The 22,874-nt window shown below is 38.7% G+C and overlaps 1 protein-coding gene and 1 long non-coding RNA gene across 2 annotated transcripts in view; one reads left to right on the top strand and one right to left on the bottom strand.

Moving 5' to 3' along the window:
* The window catches only part of LOC306835769, a 78,884-nt gene extending 75,794 nt beyond the window's left edge, over nucleotides 1-3,090 (top strand). The window contains exon 5 of the long non-coding RNA XR_013780693.1: nucleotides 1,690-3,090. This is a non-coding gene — a long non-coding RNA (uncharacterized lncRNA). The remainder of the gene's footprint in view (nucleotides 1-1,689) is intronic.
* Nucleotides 2,815-22,355, bottom strand: bcl2l11 (BCL2 like 11). The gene is made up of 4 exons (XM_079362488.1): nucleotides 22,022-22,355; nucleotides 19,564-19,976; nucleotides 15,627-15,745; nucleotides 2,815-6,714 (listed from the first exon to the last, which is right to left on the bottom strand). The coding sequence occupies exons 1-4, from the start codon at nucleotides 22,036-22,038 to the stop codon at nucleotides 6,550-6,552; spliced, it is 714 nt and encodes a 237-aa protein (XP_079218614.1). The 5' UTR covers nucleotides 22,039-22,355; the 3' UTR covers nucleotides 2,815-6,549.
* Between the last annotated feature and the right edge of the window lie 519 nt (nucleotides 22,356-22,874).

The following is a 22,874-nucleotide window of genomic DNA, read 5'->3' as shown; positions in this document are numbered from 1 at the left end:
AGCTCCGGCACTTGCTCACGTGTGTGTGTGTGTGTGTGTGTGTGCGCGTGCGTGTGTGTGTGTATGCATGTGTGGGTGTGGGAGAGACACGGATAGTGAGATGTTGAGAGTGAAATGTAAAAGAAAGCAAAGTATGTGCACATCTGGTTGCTGTAGTATTTACACTACAGTGTAATTTCGATGCGACACAAAGTGCTAGAATGTTGAAAACAGAGCTCCCTGTGTCCTCTTTAGCTTTAGTGTCAGAATGATTAATATATGAGTCGCACCAGTTCGGACTCAGTCAGGAACTGCTCCCACACTGGAGCAGATTAAAGCGAGTAAGAGTTGAGCAACTTAGTATTTTTTTTACAATTTACAGGAAAAAGATCAGTATGAATGAAGGATACAATAATGTGACACTTAAAGCCAAAATTGAATCAAAACAGTCAGGCAGACCTATGACTGCCCTTTTCATGACAGCTGAAATTGTGCTTCAGTATCACAAACCAACCCAAGGGCCTGCAGGTGATTTTATCCACAGTGTTTAGAACTTCAGGTATACAGTTCTTGTAACACAAACGTGATTTTGCTTTCATGTTTTCAAAGCTGTATTGCAGATAAAAGTCTTTTCTCCTTTTTAAACCATTTCTCTTAAGTATTTTAAAGCAAGGTGAACTGGTTTGTTAGCCAGTGACACACTGCAATTTTCTCCTGTGTCAATTTTTGTTAAATGGCCCACCACACATAACAAGAAGTTTGAAAAGACCTCAGGACGGCATCAGCCCATATACAGAATGTGCTACAAACATGATATTTATCAACTTATGGATGCTTCCTTTAGCTGGTTAGACTTGTGGGTGACTCATGTTTAAGACAGCTACCTCGGCGAGCAGAACACTTTGTGATGATTCGGTTCAGTTTGGTTTCAGGAGGATTGTTTTTGTTTGTTCTCCTTCTCCCCCTCCCCCTTCTGTTTCCTGTCTTCTGCAGGTATGTGAGTGGCAGGGGGTGTGGCTGGCTTCTCCACTCAGCAGACGAGGCACACCTTACTTTACTCAGTAATCATCTCACCTATAAGAACCTGATTTTGTCTCCACTATCTCCAGATTCGCTGGTGTGCCTCAGATTTCTGCCGCAGCTTCCAGAATGACGTTGTGGAGTTCTTTTGTGGCCAGCCAGCTCCCTGCCTTCACGTTTTTTGTTGAACATGAAAGAAGTGTTAAAACCTTTTGATCCTGTGTCAATCCCTGCATTTTGGGGTTCAACTGAAAACATAACAGACTGTTTTTTGTTGTTGTTTTTAAGATTTCATACGTGTACACACTATAACTCCCCTCCCTGGTGGCCCAACCTCCAGTTTCCTCCAGGCCCCAAAGACTGCACTCTCAAAGCATAATCACTCTTGCTTTTAAGCCTTTCTAGACTTTGAATCCTATGTTGTATCCCAGAGCGTACATTAATTATTCTAACTTCAACACAAAGTGTATGGATTAGGAAAGTTAGGGAAAAGATATAGGGTTGGTGAAATACGGATGATGTGAATTTAACAAAGATTACTAAAAACAGAAAATATAATCAGAGAGCAATAATGTAACTAGTAATCACAACACTTTCACAAAAACTGTTTATGATGAAAGTAAAACGTCCCTGTGTTCTGTCGCCTTGTGATCACAAAGGGTTGAACAGCAACTTCTCTTTTCTCTGCAGATGGAGGAATCCACCTGGCTGGACCGCTGCACTGACTCATACGCGTGTGAAAATGTGTGTGTTGAGGCATGTGTGTGTGTGGAAGCATGCTCATCTGCAGGACATGGAAAGTACGGTGCCTTCCACGACTCGGCACCAACACATGCTCAGATAATTATATATCTCCCACTCACTGACAGACACACACATACACACAGCTGATACAAACACAGAGTTGTGCTCAAACGGTTCCTGCATGCACAGGCACACACACATGCAAAGAGAAAAGGGGGAGGTTAGCCTGCTGATTTTTGGCTAGTTAGCCCGAGACGTTGTGCTGTTCGAACCGAACTGAAGAAAGTGGCATTATATGACATAAGTGAAAGTTAATAATGTTTTTATATTTTATTTATTTCTGGTAATGCATGAAAAAAACTAACTCTGAAGTAAAGCCTTTGTTAAATAGGAACATAGGTTTGTAGAAAAAAACATTAGGTTATTGAGTTAATTACTGCAAGTTTTGTGTTTAACTTTTTTTTTTTTTTAAAGTTTCATTGAAAAGTTGAAGTTGTTACATTGCTGTGCTTCTGCTTGAACACTGTATAGGTTACACACGCGTGCGCTAATCCTTTCTCAGATTTATTTCTGTGTATTGTCAGATTAATTCAGAATAAACAAACCTTTGACAGAGTTCTTCTGACAGGATGACTTTCATACTATCGTCATCATGTTCTGAAAATGACCCTGATACCATGCAGCCAACCTTAGGGGTTGTTTTAGAGTTAAAAACAAACACAACTTTTTAAAAATAAAAGTCATGGTATAGGTTCAAATGTGGTCAGTACCTAGCCCCTTACTCTTTACCTGGGGCAATAGAAGCAGCCTCTCATTATTTGTGTACTAACATGTACTGTAGAAGTGACTAAAGCAGCTGCTCAAACTGTAAAGAGGAATACAAATAATTATAAAATAGTTCTCATTTAAAAGCAGTGAGGATTAAGTGCAAAAAAGTATTACCTAAGTAAAAAATGTAACTTTCAACCAAAGTACAAGTAATGCTAAATTGAATAAGAGTCATGTAAACACACTAGATGTTGATGACATTTTTCTGTCAACATGACAAATCTATAAAAAAAAGTCTTGCAGTTCATTGTAAAAAAGCTTTATTTACAAAAGTTTAAAGCATTTCAAGAATTCAAAGTGGCACAATTACAATATATTCAGTGTAAAATGAAAGTATAAACAAAAACTTAATGCTACAGTTGAACTGGGTCATTTGGAATCATTCCAATTAGTTTGTTTCTGACTCTCAAGATGCATTTCTGTACAGCATTTGCATGATAGCATGACACAGCAGTGTGCCTCCTTTACCTCTTATGTTTTATCTTTTTGTCATGTCAATTAAAAAAATACAAGAATTTATTTTTTTGTTTTTTTTTCATGTACGGATCATGGACTTTTTATTTAACAAACAAACAAACAACAAAAAGCCCTGAATGTGACACAAGCTTGTCTGTACTGTGACACCCACATCCACAGGCTGTGAATAAACACAGTTTCCATATCAGTTTCAAAAGACAGTAATTCATCTTTCAGTTTCCATCTGGCCATGCTCTCCAACTGTAACACAGTACTTCTAAATGAGGTCTTAGGTTTCACATGGCACAATATCAGAAATCAGCACACAGTCACAGCGCTCTATACATCACAGTGAAGGAAAAGAAAACTACAAAAATTGGGTGTAGAGGAAAAAACAATGGTGATGTGGAAGTATTCATTTCCAAGGTGACAGATTAGAACATGGCGAAAGTACAGCAGGAAACAAAAAAGAATAAAAGTTAAAATTATCATTTGTTTTCAGTTTTAAATCCTTGAAAAGGGAGAAGGACCGTTATTGAACTGATTCCAGGATAAAGAATCCACAATTTAAAAATGAAGCCAATGCGGGAGTGCAAAAATCTGCAGTTCATCAAGTGTCCACTTATGATTCAGATTTCATATACAAACAGTAATGTTTTTATGGCAGAAAAAAAGGGTTACAGCCTGGTTGAAAAAGTAAAAGTGTGTAATCTCCCACTGAACAGGGGTGAATTCATTTTATAACTCATTAGTTTTTATTTTATAAAGGATAATTATTCCGGAGTGCATGGCTGAGATGACTGAAAAGCAAGCCATTTGTCAGAAGGCTTAAGACTGGCTTCAGTTCGAGCTCTTCGCTTGTTGTTAAATTGACAAAGTTAGTCTGAGACAGGTTGTCGAGCGTGCTAACCACTATTGACTGGATTCAAAAGCCCCCTACAGTAACTAATAGGTGACATCCCACAGGCTTCGTCCAAGTTTATATATCATCTACGGTTCTTATATATGGTTGGAGAGAGACCCATGACATTTGCTACTCTTTATGGTTTTTTTTTGTATCCTTGCAGTAATGTGTGTGTGGTTATTCTGAGTCACTGTGATTATTCATATTTTTGCGTAGTTTTAACTCTATGCATACAGTATATCCCTTTACATTCAAATAATGTCTCTCTGCAGTTGCATCTTGAGTGATGTTTTGCCTACTTTGGAGTTGGGGTAAATTTTGGTGATGTTGTACTTCTCTCGTTGTTTTGAACCGATGTGTGTTTTTTTTTTATCTCTTTGTGAGTCTCTCTAAATGTTTCATGAATCCTTGTTCTTGTCTTGAGCCTTTTTCCTCTCGTTTTCAATCTCCTCGTTTTTGCATCTCTTTGTGGTTAATCCAGTTAAGTGAATATTTTGTCTATATGTTGGTGTTGACTTGAGTCTCTCCTTTTTTGTAGTTTACATCTGTTGGTTGTTTGACATCACTTTAGTGGTTTTTATGTCTCTGTTGTTTAACTCTCTATGATAGAGACATTTAATGTACCGTTTATGACTACTATCTCTTTCTCTTCTTTTTATTTTTATTTTTACGTTTTAAAACAAAACTTATCACAATCAAAGCCTGTATCACAGAGGTCAAGACAACAATATACAAACATCCATCGTGGCTCATAAACCATATATTTGGATGAGCCTAGAGAGTTCAAAAATAAAAATTTAAACCAAAACCTGCATCACCACAGTTTAATGTCCTGCTGTTAGCACACTATTCAGTGCTTGGTTGTTTTCCAGAAATCTCTCAGGGCGTGAGGGACTCTTGGCCGAAATGTACACTCTGAGCTAATAAATGGATAGCATGACCTTGTCAACAGACCTAGGAATGCAAACTACAGTCTGACTGCTTGACGGTGATACAGAATCTCAATATAGGCTTAACATACTGTAAGCGATTGTTGAAAAATGTTAATTTAGTGAAAGTTTTTAAACACTTAATGTATAGGATGCTATAAAGAGGTTATCTTCTTGTGCTTATGACTTACACTCCATTGATCTGTTTTACTTACTGACATAAATTAAAAATGTATTGTATTGAAAAGTGAGGAAATGTGCTCTTATGTCTAATCATAAGTTTACAAATTCAAGTCTAGAGACAGTGTTTGTAATAGAGACAAATTGAGAGGTAATTCAGACTTAAGTCAGAAGGGAGGAAGTCACTTGCTGTCACTATCAATTCTGGATCCAGTGGTTACAGAAACAAAGCTCGTCATCCTCCTTCCATAAAGTCTCAATATCAATCCTAAATGCATCTCAACCAATAACATTTGTGTTGTGCATGTTCACTATTCACATGAACAGGTCCCATTGTCTATAATTTTCCATCATTTTTTCATTAACTTGAAAAATCATGTATTTTCAAATTCTAGACATTTCTGTGAAGTCTTTAAGACTAGTTAAAAAGGTTACCTCATTGGTCTGTTGCAGGACTCTTACAGAAGTACTTTAAAAGGATAAACCAGACTAAAGGTTAGACCCTGACAAGGTCCTTACCTATCTGTCAGGAGATATAGTTAGATATAGGACTTAACCAGGGTATTGAAATATGACACATAGACAAAAAAAGGAAGCGTAATTATTCAGAAATAACCAGCATTAAGTTATTTTCAAATAGGATGAATTTTTAGGTAATTTAATTTTTGTATATGCTTACCAGTACTTTTTCTACTTCCTCTCAAAAGTCTTAATTTTCTGTATTACACTTTTTTTTCTGCAAGCAAAGACTTCCCTATCATTTTATGCAGTTGATATACTTGTTTTTTGCTTGGGCTCAAAGCAAATATATGTAAAAATATGTAACTCTCCCTGGAAAATCAACCCTGTCTCAATGGCAATTAAGATATATACATTTGTGGAAAAAAGAGATTATAGCACTGATGAAAGCTATTGTCCCCTATGTTATTGTCAAAGCTAGACGTTACAGTAACAAAACATCAGCTGGCACAGACGTTCAGGAACATTGTGAGATAATAAACAATGCAAAAAAGAAATAAAAAATGTATTTGGCCAGTTTGCATGCTGGATCTGACATGACCAATGTGAACAATTTAGTGGGAAAAGAGAGGGAATTTGTCGAACTGGACCCTTACATTTTAATAACCCCTGGAAAACACCTTACCATCGCTGTACAATAAAAATATATTTAAAAAAGCTAAAAGAGTAAACGTGAAACTGTACAAGGCACTTTCAAATTTCCACAGGGTCAATTGACAAATCCTGGAACGGAGTGCAAAATTCCAGCTCTTTGGTTGAATGACAATGGCTCACAGGCCAAGACAAATAAACAGAGGTGAGAAACCAGGCATTATAGCTCCTCAAAGTTGTTTCTCCATCTGACATGAATAAAAAACATAGTCCAAAGTCTTCTTCCTCCATTGTAAAGGCCAGGAATTTTGGAAAAAATGTTCCCATAAGCATAAAGGAGTCTCAATATTTGATAAAATTTTAAAAGAAAAATGCTACGTCTGCTGGGTTTCCTAAAGGCTACACCTGAGAGTGGTCATGGCTGTTTGTATTGCCTTGCAAGTAGATAATCCGTCCAATCAGAAGGATCAGGAGACCCACACACAACAGCATGGTGGGCTCCGGTTGGATGTGCGGCTGCTGGTTTGGATGGACCACAAGCCGACCATGTCTACCTGCCATTCCCTGGAAGAGAGCATAGAATATGTTGTTGTAATAAAGTTACACACATTAACAACGTTACGAACATAAAGCATGATGGACCAAGCTGAATTTCACATTGTTTTTTGAGCAGTAAAAGATTTGTCACAATTTGACACAACATGGTCAGCAGTAGAAAAGCTTTGGCAACAAGAATAGATTGGAAAAGTCAACTACTGTATGTTCACTTTGATTATCCTTGTTCGTTGGAAAATTAGCTTATCCTCATGTTTATGTGTAAAACTTTCCAGTCTTTCCTGGTTCATTACTGGTTGTTTGTAAAACATATAGGATATTTACTCCAAAATTATTAGTTCGTTGAAGATCAGACATCCTGTCTCGAGCTTTCAAGTCAATGACTGGTTGCCAGTTGAGATGACATTAGTTGTGGGGAAGATTTTATCAGCTGTAGGCAAAACAAGCATACTTTGGTTCAATGACATTGCAGAGAACACTGTCATTGGTTTGTCAGCTGACTTACTGTATTTTGAAACCCTCTCACAAAGGTTCTTGTATGGGTGAATGTCCCCACCATGTCCCTGATGTTGTGCTTAATGACTGAAGCTAAATGTGCTATAGGTAAACAGCATCCATCAGCAGATCCTTTAGAAAAATGTGCAAATACTAAAACATCATTACTTTTGTTAGATAGTTCAAGTATCACAAGACACAAAATGTATGTTTATGACCCCATTTGTTTGCCTATAGTGTTTCAGAATTAGCCTAACTCATTTTTCACAAATGGTAAGCTATTGAAGAAGAAGACACCTTGCTTTTTGAAGGTGGTTAATTGGTGACAAAAGTAGATAGTTGGAGGTTGTTGTACCTGCACAAACTCCAGCCAACAGCTGGCCAATTAAGGTAGAATTTCTTGGCAGTTCATGATATTATTCATGACTAAACAAATTAATAACATTTGAAAGTGTGGTGCAGTGATATTGTTCTAACATTTCATAAAATGTTCTGAATTAGATGTAATATAAATCAAATGTTCAGGTAAACCAAGTCCCTGAATCAAAGGCGCACACGCAGACATATACCGCATGTTTACATCCTTAGGAAGCCGTTAAGTACAGTTCTCTACATCCTGTAATAACTCTCCCTTTCCTTCCTGTCTCTAGGTGTGATTTCATCAGGGTGGTGCATCAATGAATGCATATGCTCAACATGTGTTTATATGTTTGAATTTTTAATGACAGGTGTTTTAATCACATCTAATAGCTGTTGGTGTTAATGTAGCACCAAGGGGCTACATCATTTATTTAAAATGGCACAACTGTTAAACTGTTAAAAAGAGTGGCAGAAGGTCGACAACAAAAGAGGTAGAAGTCGAAGCAACAGTAGCAGACATATCCTGACACTTATCCCTCCTAAGAGTCATGGTACAACACCTGGATCCTCTGTTTCTCACAATGCAACTGTTGAATATTAGTTTCAAGTTTTGGGCCTAGCCCAGGATGACGGTTTAGGAACCTTTGTAGCAAAAAAACAAAGCTAGGGCTGTTTATGTTGTTGAGTAGTGAACTTAGTAAAAAAAAAAAAAAAAAAAAAAAAAAAAAGCATAAAAATGTTAGACTAGCCCATTAAAGTCTCCTAACAACATACTGCATATTACTTTACCTTTTCAAATAGTAATGGCCTGAATTTTCCCCCTAATTTTGGAAATCGATAGCCAATGACGGCCCACTGAATGTAAGTTGAATTTAGCTGGATTTACACATCTTACTGGTGATTAGATTCTAAATAACTCCTGCTGTGGAGCCTTTTCCTTTAGACAACACATTATCTGTAAAAAGTTTGTTTGTTTTATTTTGAGCAGTGATACTGTAACATCAACAGAATGTCTTGTCTCTTGCTACTTTAGCACATCTGCAGTCCTTCTGACACAATTGGCACACAGTTGAGAGAAACAGGTGTTTTCCTTTCCACTCTCTATCACGGCAGTCAGATGTCCTCTGCCTTGGCTTCAGTCCATCACACCAGCAGATGCAACCTCTCACTGATCTGCAGCGAGACAGATGAGGAAGTGCAATTCCTCTCTGTTGAAACACACCGTGAAGCTTTCCACAAAGAAAACACTTACAAAACAAGGGTCCTTGTGGTTTGAGGGGATCTCCATTTCCAGTGGCACCATTACAACAAAAACTGATAATATCAGGCAAAACAATTTTAGCCGTCTTCAGAAAATATACAAAGATGAATAACAAAACATTACAACTTGGCATTTACAAAGAATAAGAGAGACATTTATGAGACAAGGAATCCGTTTATATTCGAAGAATCATGCCCTTCAAATATATGAGTTTCCACTAGCATCCAGACATCGGCTACATTGACAGCGAATAAGCCTCCTTCCCTGGAGCAAGACTCTAAAAAACTGGATCTTTGAGAGCTAGAAAGGAATCAAGCTGTGGTTTAAAGTGAAAAGCCAGCCAAAACCACAGAAACCCTGACTGCCAGAAGAGGAAGCAGGTGAGGGGAAGAGTAGTTAACCCTTTTTTTGTGGAATCATTCTACTTCTAATTCTGCTTCTGATACCAATCAAGTCCAACAAATAAGTTAGAGAGGACTTAAGAGCTGCAAAAACACTTTTGGACTACTATTTAAAGGAGGAAAAGTTGCATAACGCTGCTTTAAATGGAACCTTTATTTGCCTGAATATCACCACGGGACTACTTTGTTTTGCTTTGTTGCTGCTGAGAGCTTCATCTTAGTTTTGGGCATACAGCTGCAATAGATTTTAAACTCAAGTTCTTTAACATGCAATTCTCCTATAGATTTAATTTTCGAGATAAACCCTTTGACTTACATTCTTACATAAATATTTACGAAACGTCACATTATGTAAAAGATGGTCATTTACTTGCCACAGTGTTTATCACGTTATTATTCAAGATATGTCTCTCATTTAAACAGTTTTGAAAGACAGTCTTTGTGGTTTTTTAAGTTGGCAGAGTTCCTGTGCTTTTTCCTCACCTCACGAACCCCTGTAATGATTTAACTGTCAGTATGGTGCAGAGTTCATAGTAACAGAAGGGGCCATGCTGTCAAATGTATGGGTCTCACAACATAAAGTACACTGACAGACACCCTGTTTAACTGTAATATACTCAATTGTTGATGTATTGATGATCCCTGACTATGAAACTATGGAAAGGGATCATCAGCAGTTTTAGACATTATGCATCGCGCAGGACGTTTGAGATACTTACCACAGACGACAATGAAATTCTGAGAAACTTTAATTTACAGCTATTTAACAAAGAATGATGAAGAAGAGTTATTTGAATGTTATTAGAAACATCAGATTAATTCAGAAAGTCCAATGAGACTCCTCAGTGTTTCCTACAAAATTTGAAGTTCTGGAAAAACGAAGCACAGAATCAGACAAAATAAGAAACACAATGTATATACCATCTCTCTACATTACTTAGTCACATGTTGTTTTTTTAATTTTAATTTTCTATTTTAAAACTGTCAATATCTTGACATTTGGGAAAAAAAAAAAAAAAAAGATTTACGATGCAAATCTTTCCAAATTTCTCATTTGACTATTTTTTTTACAACGGAAAGATTGAGTCAGTTCATTCCAAGAAGCTCATGTGATTTTGTTTTGTGACCACAACTTACTATGCTGGCTCTTAAAATAGCTTTCAAAACAAGGCTACACTTACAAGTACACAGTAAACTAGTGCACACGTGCACACACTCAAACTGACCCAAGCTGTGTTGGGGTTTTTTTTCTTTTCTTTTTTCCTCTTACTTTTATACTCTCTGCTTTGAAGCATAACTATTCAAGCATAACTTAACACAATCAGTTTCAGACTTTTTAAAGGCTGCCCAGAAGAAAACCCATCAAAAACACAAATTTAAGTGATCAATTCTCTATAAACAATTATCATCTGTCTGTTGGTTATCATTTACATGCAAACTGATCAAACACCAGCACCTGTGCACAGGGTCCAAAATCAGCACCTGCCACTCTCTAAATGCAGGTAAAAATATAACTTGGTGTGTAAAATGAAGGAGGTCAGGCACCATTTATCAGTGGCCGATCAGTACAAATCAGAGGTGTACTGTTAGTTGATGAGCACATTTTGCTTTGCAATGACTGCACATTGCTGGTGTGTGACAGTGAAGGATTTTTACTTGCTACTTTCATTGATCCTAGCTGTCCAACATTAGCTTGGTCATGCCAAGCTAATTCTTTACTGCTACTGCTATTCTAGAATCAACCCAAGTTCCTCTTCAGAAACTTCACAGTGGAACACTGCCAGCGGGTCCTATTTACGTAAGCTTATGTAAATGAGCCTTCTACTGAGACCAAAGAACAAACAACAGACTTTACGTTTATTAAGTAGAAACTTTAGATACGTTGTTGTCACTGAACTGAGTATAATACTGTACACTGTACTGAAAAGCGCATTCAGTTTTCAGCAGGCATGCCTTTCTTTAGACAGCTATGGTTAGATAAGATTTCCTGCACCACCTACAGTAATTGGGGATGGCTAACTACAGCAGCTATTGCTTTTGTTTCAATGTTTCAGATACAAGTTTCCAAATAAGTATACCACAGCAAATAGATACCACACTTATAAAGTTTACCCCTGTCTCTGTGGGAGTCAGAGGACTAGATAAACACCTGGTGCAGGACACAGCAGGAAGAAGGGGGGACAGATGTAAAACACTGAGTTAAAGTAGCGTATAGACAATAACAGAACTGATTAGTTTGCAATAGTAATCCGATGAGTAAAGAAGGAGAGAGCTATGAGTGTTCAATCAGTTCCAATGAGCTGATGTACTGAAACGTTTGTTTTCAGCAGGGGGTAATAGTCAATTTAATCTAAAACTTTGAAATTATAAGGATCAAAATATTCTTAGTAACACAGCTTAACTCAAAAACCTACTCAAAGCTTTATGAATGGAAAGAGAAATATGTTAACAAGTCTTCCTTCGAGTCTGATAGTGTACACGTCTCTGAGTTTTAAAACTGAACAGAGAAAATATTTAAGTTTCATTGCATTCTGTCAACAAATTATAACTAAGGAAGTCATTATTGTTGATAAGGAGTTATCAGAGAGCTTAGTGATGGTAAAAAAAAACCCCAAGTATTTTACTGTTTGATCATCCACAGGATCCAGGTGTTATTCAACAAAATCTTCCTTTAGGCGAGATGCTGAACTAAATAGTGTTTGGTCCCAAGCTCTACAAATGGAAAAAAGTGAAGGAATCTTGGCTAAACTAGAGTTTAAAATATACTATATTTTTTCCACTATCATCTTTCCCACTCACCCAGACACAAACAAAAAAGACGAGTGTCCACTGCTCTGTAGGGTTTCTTAGTTATTTCTGTCTGCAGGACAAAGAGCTTCACCTCTTTGACAGATGACAGTTTGTATATTGGAGTGTGTGTGTTTGACTGTCTCTAAGTGTGCATGTGTGTGTTTGTGTGTTTTGGCAAGATAATTAGACCTTGTGCTTTGCTCCCTTAGAGTTCTTTAACCACAGGGCTGAGCCGTAATGAAACTACACAGTCACGGATACTGAACTGTCTCACACACACACACATGCACACACGCACAAACACACACTGCATACTTTTTTTCTGGTACAAACTATTAAAAACACACGCATAATCAGACACACTTGTGTAAATGTTTAACTGAGAGAGAGCAAGTGGGGCAAGAGAGGCTGGATAAATGAGAAGAAAAAAATAATTACTGATTTTATGCGTGATTACTTGTATGCATATTTTCCAGACCAAAAACCTCTAATTGTACTGCATACAAAAGTGTTCCTAACAATTGTTTCCTTAGTTTCTCTGTCAATAAAATTAACTGAGCTGAGCTGAGAGGAAGCACCTGTGTGCTTGTGTGTGAGTGTATTCTTAGATGATGTGAGTCATTTTATAGCCTCTACAGCCTAAAGTAATACAGCTTTGACTCTTGGATGATGCCAACAGAACTGAGTACAGCTCTCCTGTCAACAGTGGCTGGCAGCTTATTGTTTAACAGTCATTGCCTGCTAAACTGGTAATGATATGAGAACTCGTCATTGTGTGCAACAATTTGTCTTCCGACCTGTCGATTCATTCATGGATAATTCCCAACAATTCTTGTATTAATATATGATCAGTGTCATCTTTTCTTTGTTTGTTTTGTTTCATATTCACATTTCTTTCCGGCTATAATAGTGTTTTTGGAGAGGCTGTCAAGTCAATCTTATTGTGGTTATAGAAAAGTAGTCAGCAGGATTACTAAAAACCATCATGGCTCATCCTCTGGGCACCACCATTGAAATAAAAATGAGCTAAAAATCTTGGCACAATTTAGGGAAAGTCAGAGGAACACTTTATGCAAACGGATTCTTCGACTTGTCACCATGAATACCAGAACCAAACATCATCATTTGGATAGTTTTGTGAAGTGTCACGAAAGTAAAAAGTCCCACCTCTTTATTTCTACTGGTTGGTGGAGGTGAAGTGGCAACGGCAAGCATGGCGCTGTTCTTAAAGTTAATCTTGTTTCAATTGAGAGCGCTGAGAGTACAGTGACAAAAAAAATAAAGTAAAACCAATGCTGAACCACGTCGGTGATTCATAATGATTCATCCATCCTGATGGGCCAGTTCCAGAGCAGAGCAGTTCACTGCATCGTTAAAAACTTCTTCCGTAGCTGAGAAACTCCATCATCTAGCTCTAAGATCTCTTGACTGTCAAGTGTACGCCTGAAGATATAATATCAATGGTGAGTTTGATGAAAATTCAGATGTGATCACTCTTAGAGATGATCTGATGATGATGATCTCAAGTGAGACACCAGACATGATTATGTGGGTTTACCGCTTCCAAGCAGACATTGAACCCGATGACATCGTTCCCCCATGCAAGGTGTATCAGCAGTTTTTTTAGATGTCCGCTATCCAACAGCAATGTTTCACAATTTTCTCTTTTTCTTTACACAATCTCCTGTACTATGGTCCTTGCACACTGTTAGCAATGCCACAAAAATGCATAGTTGTGTAATCTGCATCATGTCACACAGAATAACCCGCCAGAGACATGCTTGCTTACTAGCTTCCTATTAGTGAACAATGGTGCACTCTTTTTGTCTTTGTTTAAAAGTTTCTGCTTAAGACTGTTTAGTTATTCACCAGTGAAATCACCTGTGCATTCTTAGATAAGTCAAATGTATTTCACACATTGTTCTGTTCTGTTTAAGAAACAGAAATTGTATCTTGATGAGACATACAAAGACACATTATTGTCCAATCTTTTTTTTCCCCGTCTTTATGGCACCTACTTAGTGTTGAGTCACATTCTTGACTCATCAAATTCTCACATCTTTTTCCAACCTTCCTCTGTTTCTCTTCCTCTGCAGCTTTAGTCACAGCTGTGGACGCCAAGCCCGCTTTGTCTCAAATAAATCCTGACATGTTACTCATCTCAGCTTCCAGGAGTTTTTACAATTCTTGAGTGACGCAGCAGGCAAAACAAAATCTTACTTGGTAAAATGTTCGTAAAAGGAGCACGTTAGATCACTGAGCGGGCAGATTAATTCAGGGATTGATCAAATCTGAAACTTGAAAGATAAATGAGTAACCCTGTTGAGTAAATGATGGGTCTGAGAGCAAGGTGATGACTGCTGGAACCACAAGAGCACTTAAAGCACATCCTTTAAGGCCTCCCATGACATCTTGGTTAAGGACTGTGTGTGCCCGCTTTCTTTTCTTTTTTTCTTTTCTTTTTTTTTTGAGGGGGGGGAAATGCAGAATTAAAACATGCAGAGAGGATTAAACATACTTCTCAATTGCAGCCAGAGGGTTCAATAGAGACTGCTCGGCCGGTGAGTTGTAGCTTTTTCACTGTTAAGCTTTTGACACCAATGGAGCCTTTTATGCTCCAGGCTTAAAAAGAGTCCTGTTGAGTCTGCTTTAGCTTTATTCAAAAATTCTGTTTCTCCACTGGTATTAAAGACTTGGGTGATTTTTTTCCTTCTCCCTCACTGACTTCCCAAAGCTCCAGTCAGCTCTTCAATAGACGAGTAAAGCAGTGATGATGCAAGAAGCAGAAATATTGCCAAAGCATTGGAATCCAAGAGGAAATAAACTTTACAGTGATATTAACTGGACTATTTATATTCCCTGCTGAATCTCTTCAGTCACAGAATGACACTTTTTAACTAGTTTTTTTTTCTTTTCCATGCAACTTACATGTTTGCGGCTCAATCCTCTGGAGCTCTCCTAGTGGTCAAAACTGCAAAGCAAGTCCCTGATGAAACTTTTTCTCTGTTTCTTAATCACGACAGTAGAAAACTCTGAAAGCCGATTTTCCATGAAACACAATTTTTGCATTAATGCTATCACAATGTGCTAACATTTTAAACACTTACAAGCTATATAACTTCCTGTTTTATTGTTGTTTCTTTCCCACTTCTCAAAAAGAGCTTATGGGTGCATGGTGTATTTTCTTGTTTCATGTTGCTGTTTTGTTTATGAAGTGGTAACGGTGGCATCTGGATTTTCTGCTGCTTCAGGCTGTCTTCTTATTTACTGATGAAAAGTCATTTTCTATTTTCTAACCCCAATAGCAGTGGTAACAAACAGCTGGTCTCAGGCTCCCTTAGGTCACCCATGGCAACATTTTTTGGGACATTTTGTCCAAATCCCCCCAATGTTGCTTCTTGCCCCCTGAGCACATTGTTCATTTTAAATACCGTTCAACATCCTATAAAACTGCGTGTGCTGTTATGATGTTAATTGTGGTTTTCTTTGATTTCTGTGCTTCAGATTGCAGTTACTTGACCAAAAAATGACTGATTGATGGTGGCGTACAAAGAAATAATTTAATCCTCATGGATGGAAGCACACGCACACACACACTTTCTGTAATCACTGACCGTTAAAAGTAGTCTATTGAAGTCGTCTCCAATGAGTCGGAGCTCTCGTCCAATAGCCTCTGCCTGCATGTCCCCTGCTGCAGTTCGTTGTCGCGGGCTAGAGAGGCTAGGAGAGTGCCCTGGAACACAGATAAATAACATAAATGTTATTAGTTTCGTACGGTTTTCTAATAATGAAACACTTGAAGCCCATCAACTGAGACATGTGAAGAACAAAATGTAGTAGAATGGAGTCTGCAGCTTTATGTGCGATTGATTTTGGAGATGATTTTTAGCCAATTAAACTAGTTCAATCACAATCTTGTGCCAATTAAGTAAAGTCAATGTTGAGTGAGCCTGTGGCCCACTTGTGGGAGCCCTCACATTTCAAACAGCGGGCATCACCTAGCAGTGGATGTGCAAAAGAAAGATATAAAAGGATTGAAAGGAATATGATCTTCAAGAATCCTGTATGACGTATTTGTGTTGTTTGCGTACGTATGATTAGCTGAATAACAGTGTGAAGGGTAACTGAATATATGTGTGTGTTTTCGTGGTTATCTGTTATATTTTCAATCTGAAATCTTGTATGACTATGAAAGGCTTTGACCCTTTCACCCATCTTCACTTATGACTCATGCATGTTATGAAACCCAGACATATTATTTCTCACATCCTCCAATAGTCAAACATAGAAATACAGTGGCTGCTTTCCAGTCACTCCAAAAAAAAATCACCCACAACATCCACAAGAGCTCGTTGCTGGTTTGCATTTGAATTCTAGCCCGATGCTTACGTTATGTGTACCGCAAGATGCCAGCGATGCCTCTTTGCTTTCAGTTGTTTTATAAGGACAAAATAAAAGGATATATGATGACACAATAGACATGTTCACAGTGGGTTGATCATGCTGCATGACAAGCAATTAAAAGCCAACATATTTAGAGTCATATTTTGGATGACTCTAATTTCCATATAAAGATATTCCACAAAACATAAACCGTCACATAAAGTACGTCTTGATTTCCCCTGAATACAAAATGAATTACTCCTTCCTGAGACAATCATGTATGTCTTTGCAAACAATGAACAAGGATGTCTCTCTTACATTTATTTGTAAGCCAATATAAAGGCCATCACTGTCCACTGGAGCTGTGTTCAAATTCAATTGTACACATTTATATATATATTCATACATGAAAAATTCAGATACAAAAGTGCATAAAAAGTCTGCAGTTCCACTCTGGCTGCAACCGAAGCAACCTGACTGAAGGTGTGATCTTCCTGCAGCAGGAGTTGTGTTTTGATAGTGAGGCTATAATCACGCTGTCAAAGAGAGACAACAACAGGATGATAAACAGATTCCTGTTTAAGCTCCAGCATCTTATCTAGCTCCTTTACACAACATCATGCCAGGAGTCTCGATAACTCAGATGGTTCTTTTACTCAGAGGACAATGTACGATGTTTTGTATGCCTGTGTGTGTGTGTGTGTGTGTGTGTGTGTGTGTGTGTGTGTGTGTGTTTATCTCTGATCTGTTTTTTCTGATGGATGTAACAGACTGAATGAGAGGCAAAGGATTTCTGTCTGCTTATTACAAAAGACCTGCAGGCCTATTTTGACTGCTATACACACACACACACACACACACACACACACACACACACACACACACACACACGCACACACACACACACACACGCACACACACGCACACACACACACACACACACACACACATGCACGTACGCACTCACACACACACAAACTGAGGCCCATTTTGATTGGCGTGCTTAATGAATGTCACACACACACACAGTGATCTGTTTTGACTGGCATCTTGTCTGTCTGGCTACAATGAGAAACAATAAAAGAGACACAAAGCAATCAGTGAGGCTAATCACAGCTATTATAAAAAGCAGAGTCACACATAAAGAGGTTACAATACACTGAGGAAGTTTTGCTTTAGCCTCCATACATTACTTTTTTACCTAACAATAAAGCCACCCTCAGAGGAAACCCTTTAAAAATGCAGTTTGATATAAATGCAGCACAAGCAAAGGTTTACATTTGTACATTTCACACAATTCGAACATGCAAAAGGACTTGTCTCTGCAATTGAGTAAGGAGAAAACAAGTTTTCTAAATCATTGCATGATAAGAGAAACTGTCATTACAACGTTATTGATCTATCATATAAAGCAACAACGCTATGAGGGGATTTACTTTGATAGATCTTTTTTTGTGCCTCATGCCTCCGTTTTGTTTGTTACCAGGCAACACAATAGAAAACTTTGGTCGAAAGCATTCATACAGCACCACTGCAGGCGGGAACAACTAAGGACAGGATTTATTTTTGGAGTAAAATATTGCTTTCATCTAAAAACAGTTCCTTATTTTTATCATCATTTAGAAGAGTAAGTGCATTCATAAGTTTAAATATTAAAGTAGCCGCACAAAGCTTCTGCCCCTGTCATGCTCGTCTGCCTAAAAAAACATCAGTCCTATTCTGTTTTTATATAAACAACAAAAAACAGGATCTGTTCTAAATGAAGTGATCTGATGTAAGCAGGTACATTTGTGTTGCATTTAAAGTTGCATTGATTCAACCTAATCGGCTCAGCTTATTTTGTGATGACAAGACTGTTTTTTTTTTTTTTTTTTTTACTTGAGAAGAAGATCCACATTTCAGTCAAAACCTCTAAGAACTGTTCAGTACAATGTGAAAACATGTAAAGAGTATCCTTTCCATGAGTATAACTTTTCTTTCACTGACATGGTACTCTCTCTGTCCCTCTCACAAACACACACACCCCTTCACGCACACACACACGCACACACACAAACCCCAGGGTGTGGTGGATTTAATGAGAAATCAAGACCCTTCTTCCTTCCTGTAAATCTGACTCAGCAGGAGTCCATTAAAATTGTGAATTGAAGGCTGCGAACCAACATCAGTAGCTTTGCAAAGGCTCCTAAAAAACTCATTCAAAAAGACAGATAAAAATGAAATGTTGCCGTCTTTACACAATATCGACAAAATGTCAATGGTAGAAAACCTCTTTGAAATAGAGAATAATGAAAAGAGAACATTTGATTATTGACCAGTGGTTTAAGATTTAATGGCATCACTTGTTTTATATCGCGAAATATGGCAGATTTAGTCCCAACTGTCCAGCTCCTTCTGAAAAAAATATGTATTTTGGCAAAAGTTTTGCATAAATTATGGTTTTTCCAATCAGATTAGCTTTGTGAGTGATTTAAGTGTTTCCTCTGGGCTGGAATTTGTAGGGCTTTACACACTAAAAAGCAGCTGCTATGACTCAGCAGGAAGATGAGCTGTTGTATAATGGAGTTAAAATTGGTTTGACTGTGTGGAATCATGTTAGTATGTTTTGAACTCTATGTATCAGCCTGAATTTGTCAGGTTTCCCTTTGTGCCAAAAGAGTGAGGTCTAGTCGTTACAAAGTGGTGTAAAAAGAGTTAGGGTTATGCAATTAAAATATAATGGGAAGGTTGAACAAAAACATCCTGAGTGTGTGTTTGTTCATCTTTTTATTATCACTGTTAACATTCAACACCACCTAATCTGTGATAAAAGAAGCTTCAGGGAGCTGTACTGGGCTCCTATCAGGTTTCATATTTTGCTGAACACCCACACAGCAGCAACAGCATTTCAGAGTGAAACAGCCAGAGCAGCATGTTATGGCAGATTCAGGTGAAGAACTTCACACAGAACAAGTGCTGTAGTTGTATTGCATCAGGAAGTGCATTCATTTATTTGCACTACTTTGTATTACACACACCTACTGGATACAGTTTACTACTCTTAAGACACAAATGTATTTGTAAGTCCCAATGTCAAATGACTTTGAAATGACATTCCTCAACACACCCCTCCCCACGTGGTTAGCTGGGGCGATTCACCGGTTAAGTATGCAAAGTGCCTGTGCTCACCGTACTGCTGCTGCATCCCCGGTCCTCCTCCGTGCGCCTCAGTCATGTGCTGCAGGGCGTGTTGCATCACCTGGCCACTGGGGCTGGGAGTCTGTGTAGCTTTATCTGCAGTCAGTGGCCTCGGGGAGAACGGAGGGCTCGGCAGCGAGTCTCCGTCGTTGGAGAAATATCCACTTGAGGCGCGGCGAGGGAAGTAGAATATAGATCTCTTCTGAAACACGCCGAGGCTGTCAGGAGGGGAGACTGGTTTGATTCGGCACCAGGACGGTGACTCCGGCTCTCCTCCTCCTGTGGAATCGGTGCGGCCAAAGTTTCGCCCCCCGCTGCTGTCTGAACGGGAAGTTTGTGGTGGCTCCCCTCTGCTCCCGTGTGATTCCGCTACTGTGGGCGAGCCATCCAACCGGTTCGGTGGTCTGTTGGATGAACAGAGCGGCACCGTCAGGGTGGGCTTTCATCCCTCTCTCTTCCCAATACAGCCTATACAGCCTCACGTCTCTGCTGGGTGTGGGGCTGCAGCTTGATGCGCAATGCTGTGCCAGGACTCGTGGGTTCGAGTTTTCCACCTAAACTGTGGGACCTCTAGGTCACTTTTTGTTCAATAAACGCGGACGTAGCGAAAACACATTACACAGTGGGGTTATCTTTTACGAATAGCTAGTATTTTAACATCATATTGCAGCGAATTCCATGTGGAGTTATGCAGCGTGTGCTGGGTCAGTTTATGTGCAGTGAATACAGTATGTCGCTGTCCAAGAGGTAGTCCTGGTTTCCTGCACAAACTGGCCCAATTGCGTCTCCATTGTTTGTCAGAAGTTGCTGATTGCAGCAGATATTTGTTTGACTCGTGGAGAGAAAATAATCAAGCATGAAGGAAGCGGCTGGAGTAACTTCAACTGCGTCACACAAAACAGCCTGAAATAAATGCACAGAACGGAGTCCGTCTGGATGTTTCATTTTTTTTTTAATTAAACCACTAAAGCAATTATGTTGTTAGGTGTATGCTTATGACTGTTTTACGAAGTAGTTTAATCAAAGAAGCCTATTATGATCCTGACACTTAATTTAACTTATGCAGAGTTGCATTGACAAAACAACTTTGCAAATTGGGGATTGAAAAATGGCAGACGAAACGTGACATTCTAAAAATGAACTTTAACTATTTAGCTGCAGCGCTTCCTGTTTGTCCAGACTAAACTACAGTTCCGCACACGCACGGATTCCCAGCTTCATTGACCTACTTCTGTGCCAAAATGGCCACAAACGTTACATTTGTCAGCGCGAAGATCACATGCATACACACTTTTAACCATCTTTGATGTCAACAGTCCTTTCGCCTTTTTACGCACGGAGAAACAGCGACATAAACAGCACTCAAACTGGACGTGACGTCTATACTTCAGCCACATGAAAACGTGAGCTTGTCTTTTTGGTTTAATTGCACACCCAAGCGCTGCAAGGAGAGATGTAAAGCGTGCAGGCTGCATTTAGAGTGGAATGGCACCAAAACGTACCGGTGGCCACAACACTTATCAACGTATTAAAAAAAAAGTGCAAGAGAGAGAGGAAACCTCATAACACCAGGATACTGAAAAATGATTTGATAAGGTCTGAAAGTGCTAAATATTTGACTATGTGCCTCTTGGAAAAGTCAGACTTTTTTTTTCTTTTCTTTTTTTCCAAACCGCGTGCGCCTCCCACAGGTCTGCGCGCGAACTTACTGAGACAGCGCTCACGTGAATCTTCACTGTCTGGTGGGCTACTTGACTATTATCACAAGTGTTAATTACAGAATAGTGTAACATTAACTGGCCTTAATGATTCTTAAAAAAACTCATGTGGACTCATTACCTGACGTGGAGTGTTAAAGTAGGAGGCGGCTGAACTCAGTGCCCTCGATCATAACAAAGCCCTCTCTAATCTGTAAACAAAAATGTGCTCACTCTTTCGAGTGGAAACAGTAAGTTTTTTCACGTATATAGCTTGACATTATTTAAGACACATGTTCATTTCCTTCTGAATTAAAAACCTGTAGACACACTCTTAAGTATAGGCTAATGGGTTATTAATAGGAACTTAAGCCATGGCACTGCGTTGACAAACAGACCGGCACGTCAAACTGTCGCTGCAAAACGCAATAACATACTCCAAAAGCCTTCTTCATATTATGCACAAAAACAGTTTGTGTAATACTGCAGTTTAAAATATTGTACTACAATCAAATACACTATATAATTGTTTTACGTCACTTTTTACGCATAATAAACATTCGTCACAAAGAATACGTCAGCTTTTGACATCTTGAGCACAATATGTTAAAGTAATTGATTGTCTTGTGTTTTGTATTTAGAAACTCTAAATGAGGTAAATACAACTGACTGCGGCGTGACAAATGACATGCCGGTCGGCACGGAGGGAAACTGCGTCTTACTAAAGGCATATTGTCAAAAAACAAACTCACCTGGACGGATGGTGCATGTCAGTGGTGGGCCATCACCGATGCCTTAGAGAATAACACGATGACAAGTTGGCTGTAATAACAATATCTTGATTATAATACCGCAAGTCCAATAGAATCCAGAGGTCCAAAGTGAGAAAAACACACACTTCAGAAAACAAAAGTTCAAAAATAATGTCAATGAAATATTCCCAGAGTTTGCGCTGAAGATACCCCCGCAGAATGGTTCAATAATCCGCCTTGTTCGAGTGGAAATGGCAGCAGAGGGGGTAAACAAAGTCCAGCGAGAAACCCGCTTTTGTCTGCACTGTGAGGGTTTCCTTCCTCTCTCCCTCTGTCTCTCTCTCAGAATATAGAGAGTTTCTCTCTGTGCTCAGTGTGATACGAGTGCCGCTCCTCCTCCAAACCGCAGTCCACCTCCTGAGTGGGTGGGGTTTCTGTCCTGGCACTTTTCTCTTTCCTCTGTCTCCCCCTGTCTCTTATCAGACATCACTGGCATTGAGATTCTGGTGCCTAAAGAATAAACATCATGGCCATAACAAAATAAAAGGGCAAAATCTAAATGCATAATCTACAATAAAAATGTTTTATACTCACTCTGACTCCCACTGTGTCTTGTGTTGGATGGAGTGTAACTGGGAGTGTATTTAAGTATTGCTAAATCCTTATATACTGGATGCTGTAATGATCTGAGTTATTTTTTTGATATACCCAGAATAAAGGTGACTAACAGCTGTGATCTTTATGATAGCGTTATGATATCCTGCCAATTAAATTTGTATTAGGATAACATTCAGAATCATCAAAAGGTGGCATGTTAACAGACCTGTACTTTAATTTCTTGCAGATTTCTTGG

The sequence above is a fragment of the Symphodus melops genome (genome assembly GCF_947650265.1).
Source record: "Symphodus melops genome assembly, chromosome: 15".
Classification (NCBI taxonomy): Eukaryota; Metazoa; Chordata; class Actinopteri; order Labriformes; family Labridae; genus Symphodus; species Symphodus melops.
This window is presented reverse-complemented; position numbering and strand designations above follow the sequence as displayed.